The sequence below is a fragment of the Lipotes vexillifer genome, unplaced genomic scaffold, assembly GCF_000442215.2.
Source record: "Lipotes vexillifer unplaced genomic scaffold, Lipotes_vexillifer_v1.1 scaffold436, whole genome shotgun sequence".
In the NCBI taxonomy this organism is placed as follows: Eukaryota; Metazoa; Chordata; class Mammalia; order Artiodactyla; family Lipotidae; genus Lipotes; species Lipotes vexillifer.
The window spans coordinates 13623-19771 of record NW_006796005.1 but is presented as its reverse complement, the minus strand read 5'-3'; the positions used below and the strand labels follow the sequence as shown (position 1 = coordinate 19771).

General features: G+C 39.9%; 1 protein-coding gene across 4 annotated transcripts in view; it reads left to right on the top strand.

Annotated features, from left to right (window-relative positions):
• The window catches only part of DLC1 (DLC1 Rho GTPase activating protein), a 427792-nt gene extending 426800 nt beyond the window's left edge, over positions 1–992 (top strand). For 3 of the 4 annotated variants that reach the window (XM_007468095.1, XM_007468096.1, XM_007468097.1), the window contains exon 14: positions 657–980. In XM_007468095.1, the coding sequence (XP_007468157.1) occupies positions 657–777 (121 nt within the window). In that variant the 3' untranslated portion in view covers positions 778–980. Of the gene's footprint in view, positions 1–656 lie in introns of all 4 variants that reach the window. The other variant, XM_007468094.1, reaches the window with a different exon arrangement.
• The last annotated feature ends 5157 nt before the right edge of the window (positions 993–6149 follow it).

The window sequence follows — 6149 nt, the reverse complement described above, 5'->3', positions numbered from 1 at the left end:
AGCGGTGCTTATAAAATAACTCCTTCGTGTTTCTTGGTCTTCTGGGTACCACTTACTAATTTCCACCCCTTAGAGAATATGGTACTAAAGCAATGTGGATGTGGTGGTTCTGCCATGAACTTAAAGCCACAGGAAATTAGAGTTTGAATTAGCAATCAGATGTTTCTCATTGTATATTCAAAGAGGTTTGAATAATGTGACATGCCCTTTTAGTAATTAATTAGACCTATACTTTGTGCCATAGATCAGTGCGAATTCTTATCAGAAAATGAACGAAATGCAGCAATACCAACAAGAAAAAAACAAACCTCTAAAAACTTTCCAAAGTGGCTCTCCTGTTAAATAAATCCTCATTTGAAGTCTTTACAGCTCCATACTGCAAGTATCTGTATGGTCTGTGTTTGTTCTACATGCCAGAGCTTTCTTTCCTGAACAGTTTCACTCAGTATCTGCACTCAATATGTTGTTCCTTGAGAAACTTCTGGTTCCAAAAGTGTAATGGAGGTGCCAGCAGATTACTTTGGAATAATAAGAGGGATCTTTACTCGCACATTTTGCTGATCAAGAAATAGAAGTATATTCAGAACTCCCTTCAGCTGATTCAGGGTTTTCCAACTCGAATAATTTATTTGCGTTTCCTTTTCTGTCTGTCGTAGGGGCCACATGCCAGAGTGGTACACGAAATCTTTTGGACATTTGTGTGCAGCTGAAGTTGTAAAGATCCGAGACTCCTTCAGTAATCAGAGCACTGAAACCAAAGACACCAAATCTAGGTGATTCCCAAAGCCTGTCCATTATCTGGGCCTTTGTTTCTAGAACCCTTGCCAGTCCTTGGAAGATTGGGTTCAGTGTCTGATCCTGAAACAAAACTACAAGCTGGAGTGTGGGAATTGACTAGAGTGATTTGATACATTTTTAAAGCTGCTTTCTATTTGTTTAAGGTCTGTATTATGGACCTTGACTGGAATATATGACTGTGCAAAAAAAAAAAAGTATTCCTATTCGAATTGCTTCTGAGAAGCAAAACTATAAATACATTAGGGAAAATAATGAAGAGACGTCATTCTCTTGCGATGTCGGTGTCTGTGTATGTGTACCTATGTCATTTTCTTTGCAGTGTGTGGAGGGACTGGTGTATCCACTGGAATAGTTGGTCCTCTTTGACATATTTTCTCGCTGAGAAGAGCAAAGAAAGGTTTGCACAGAGGGGTGTGTGTATGTGTGTTTGTTGCTGGTCGAATGGCATAGATGTGTAAGTTGGGCTACAGTGTCTGGCACACTGAGACATCTCCAAGAAGGATCTTGATGCATCAGGTTCAGTTTAACCTGGGATATCTGACTACCCATGGAATTATCCAGAAAGTGAACCCATTTATTTTGGGGTGTCAGACAACCCACCCTTGTCTTTTTTTTTTCCTGAGTTAGTAAACATTTTCCTTCTCCACCAACCTCTTCTTTACCTTAAAAGTGATTTAATAAATTTACTTGGATAGCCCATTTTAAACACAGTTTGTCTCTAGACCTGATTGCAGATAGCAAAGTTGTTTTTATCCAGTACAGGTGAATTCAGGGATGGAAATTCCCCCTTGCTAGCTCCAAAGCACAGTTTTGTTTTTTGGTTTTTAAGTTGAGATGTGAAAACTGAGCACTCTTAACATCTACTCCTGAATCAAATATCAACACTTTTTACGTGTCTGCAAATTCTTTGCATTTCCATGTTAGGAGAAACTCTTTAAGGCGCTATGTATGGGAACACAGGAAACTGTGTCCCAAGGAAATCCTTGTAAATTTAACCCAACCACAAAAGTTGTTTGTTGTTAGGGTTATTAACAGCATTTTTTGAAAGCTGCATATGTTAATTGGATTTGTCCTTCTCAGCAAATAGGGTTTTTTTTTTAATTTTGTTTTTCTTACATTTCTTTTTCTTCTCCTTTATGAAGCCCCTGGAAATATTTTTTAGTAGTAATGGAAAGTAGTAATCACAGTAAAAAACAAACAATCAAAAACACACTAGTGCAGGGCTTTGGCAGGGTGGTCTTTATACAGGTTTTACTGTAACGGTAAAGGTTGGCTCAAAAGACAGTATTAGTGAATTTATTTTATATGGATCAAAAGTGAATAATGTATGAATGAGAGTTGTAAGAAGGACTTTTATTTTGTTATAATTTAGTTACCATTGTCAGTGTTATTTCAAAGGTTCTTTGAAGAATTAGGGGGCAGGGGACAGATCAGAGTTTAATTTGAGTATTTTGGATATTAGCGTGCCTCTTGAAGATATACTTGTATATTCAACTTTAATGGCTTTGAGATTTGTAAGATTATATGTTGTATATACCATTCTATTAAAAAACATGTACGCCTACCTGTCCACTGTGCTTTCCAACACAGATAAAGCATGATAAAGATTATTATTTAAAATATACTTGTATTTATACCTCAGATATTCTTTTGGATTTTGTACCTCAAGGCTTTTTTGGTTTGTTTTCTTTTCGTTTGTTTTTTGCTAATGTAAATACACTATACGTGAATACAGTCTAAGTGAAAAAAAGTAAATAAGAGGTTTATAACTTGCTCTATATCTGTACAGAATATAATCAATAAGTGCACTATTAAATGTTTAAAGTAAGGGAAACGTCTGGCCTGCTTTCCACTGTATCACATCTCACTCCCACCCGTAAAGCCACAGATGGCAAGGCATACCATCCTAGCATCAACTAAAATGAAAATACAGATTTGCTACAGGAAAAATCGGACTGCAAATCATTCCAAGGCCAAACTGCAACTGAGCCACTCACTAACAAACAGGAAACCCTGGTGAAGGTTCAGGAAGCACAGAGATGCTCTCCAAACAAAGGTCTCGAGGAAACGATACTGAGAAAGTTACAAGAATAAGCAACAACAACCGAAAGATGCTCATAAGCAAAGCCAAGGTCACCGATTCATTCCACAAAAGGTCTCTTTCCCACTGTTTGGCTTTCCTGTTGAAAGGATTCCTTACATATTTGACCAGAGGAGAATGTGAAGGATGTGAACATTTTCAAGAACTCTGCTTTAAGCCACCTAAAGTGATATTGCCACAACGTACTAATTGTGACTAATTGCCTAGGTTGTAAGCTCTCTGAGAGCAGGGCTTCTACACGTCTTTATAATCCCCTACAGCAGCTTTCAGTGTTTTGTACTTGTAGGCACCTAATAAATTTATTATTTGCCAAATGGAATTGATTGAATCAGCATCTGTTATTTGAAAAGGAAGAGAATCTAGGATGCTGTCTGTCTTAAGCCCTCACTTTGGTTCATCAATGCCCATTTTGAGATGGCAGAGACTGGAACTTGTTAAACCTAGTGAAATCTTAAAACTGGCAAAGATGACATAGATATTCTACAGAGATGCTCTGGATTCTAAATTAGAGAGTTCTTTGTGCTGGAATTTCAACCAGTCTCATTCCTCCAATACAATGTGATATGCATCTTAGATTTGATTTTGACAAATACTCACTCTGGGCATAATAAAGGGGAAAAACCAATCTCGATATAATTTTTTTAAAACACACACACAGACCAAAGCCTTTTTTATTTACTTCTGCCTCCAGTCCTGGTTTCCTCAGAGCCACATAAAATGGAAGATCAAAACGTCTGAAATACCTAATAATTCAGTTGTTTGCACAGCTCTGGAGTCATGAGTTACTAATAGGCTACATGTGGTTACCAGGATGGAAGAGATGCTCTCACGGGCATCCAGGTAGATTCAGATTGCTTTTGTCACGACCCATTCTCCTATTTACCTCATTTAGTCAGTTATTCCAACACCTATTTATATTTAGCTCACACAGTGCTCAGACCTGAAGATTCCAAAGTCCTGAAAATCTGCTCTCAGAGATACTAAGATAGAAATGATAACGCCCCATAGCATCCTGCCTACCAATTTACAGATGGCATAACTTGGAAGATTCTAACAAAATTAAATGGATTCTTAAGAGTGTTTGTTTTTTTTTCCCCCTCCCAGGGCTAAGGGAAACAGCTGAGATTTCGGGAAAGTAAAAACTGAGGAAAAACTAGGGAAGATAATCCAAATCGGTGCTTTTCCAACACCACTGGTTAGGGGTGTGTGTGTGTGTCCAGGGGGAAACAAAGGCAATAGAGAGGTGTGTGGGATGTTATAGTTACACTCGTGGGTCTTTATGCCACCTTTGTCCACTTTTCACACACTTAATCCTCACACGCACCCCACAAAGCATAGGTATTATCCTTCTAAGGACTATGGCTATGACTTAGTGACGAATTAAGGTGCCCAGAACCAGAAAGAGGAGCTGAAAATTCCAGCTCAGTACCTCTACCCCAGACCGTCTCCCATCTGCCGATCTTTCTCTAATCCGGAGGCAAACTCACAGTAAGGGCCGATTGCGTCAGCATCAGAATCAGGAAGAATGCAAGGAAAAGGAAGATTCATAGCAAAATAACCACATTAGTCAAGGTTGCCAAGAAATTATTCTGTCACCCGATTACTGAGATGCTTAAGGAGAAATTAAGTAGGTCAAGATAAAGGTGAGGCAAAAGGTTTGTTTCAGGTTGAAAGAATTTGTAGTTCTGTTTGCAAATTGAATACGTGATTTGCAGTGTACCGAGACTCCAGGGATGCCTCCCTGTGAGGCATAGGACCTGCTCCTCCCCACCTGCAAGCGCAGAACGATCTGACGTGGGGTCAGATTGCAACCCACCCAACCCCTCTGAGCTTGCATTGCTTCATGGATACAAGGGGCATAACTACTTACAGGCTTCTTAATCTGCAGCCCAGGACCAGAAGGCCAGTCCTGTGACTTTCTGCAATTCGTCGTGATGCCCACCACACAAGAATATCATGAAGTGCAACTGACATATTTGTGAAGGTGCTTTGAAAACCAAGAGCTATTGAAAGGTAAAGGAGCCTTCATGAAAGCAAAGTGGAATTTAGCCCAAATGCTTTTCCCCACCTGCCTGTTGAAGCATACATAAATGATTATAAAGCAGAAATCCTAAACAATGAGATCATGGCATGCATGTCATCTTGGTGTTCCATCAGGATGAAATTTGCCTAAGGAATTTAAATTCCATTTGCCTAAGGAATGCAAATTACAAAAAACCTCAAAGAGCCTGTGGCAGGGAAAGCTCAGGTAGGTCTGTGCAGTTGCAGTGAAATTGGGCCCATTCTTCAGGGAATGATCAGTTTTTTTCAGGCTGGGAGTTTGCTAAATCATGTTGGCAGCTGTAGCCCAAAGTAATTACCCTCTCTGTGTATACACAGTTCCCATTAGAGCAGCCGGTTTGCCTGTCTGGACCCAAGGCTGTGTTGACAACTGTAGTATAAACACCTCTTTGCAGAGATTTTTCATCTCGTTAGACTTAAAAAAAAAAAAAAAAAAATGAGGGCAAGAAATGTTGTTCCTCATAGGGGATTTTCATTTCTTTCTCTTTTCCTATCAAGATACAAAGCACTGTGGAAAGCAAAAGCCTTACTCTTTTTATGACGCATCATCAGCCATGATTTGGTGATGTTGTTCCCACAAAATTAGTGACTTGTTCCCATAAAAATAGTCCGATTCCTAAGGAAAATGTTTTTTTTTTGTTTTTTGTTGTTTTTTTTTTTTTTGCGGTACGCGGGCCTCTCACTGCTGTGTCCCCTCCCGCCGTGGAGCACAGGCCCCGGACACGCAGGCTCAGCGGCCATGGCTCACGGGCCCAGCCGCCCCGCGGCACGCGGGATCCCCCCCGACCGGGGCACGAACCCGCGTCCCCCGCATCGGCAGGCGGACCCCCAACCACTGCGCCACCAGGGAAGCCCAGGAAAATGTTTTTAAAAGCTCTGTAGGTTACAGGTACTTGACAAATACAAACGTGTTTGGCTCACATCTGAGAGGACTTGCTGTTGAGCTACCATTTATTAAGCCTAATAATGTGCTAGGTACTGAAATATATGCCTTATTCAATTAATATTACATTTAAATCCCATAGCATTCCTTTGAAGGAGAACTTATTAGCCTCATTTTATAAATGAAAAAGTTTAAAGAGGCAGGAACACTTAAAGAAATAAAGTAGCTATGTAGTATTTGCAAAGGGACTCAAGAAATTCTAGAACAGCACTGTATGACAGAACATCCTGCTCTAGTACATGTGCC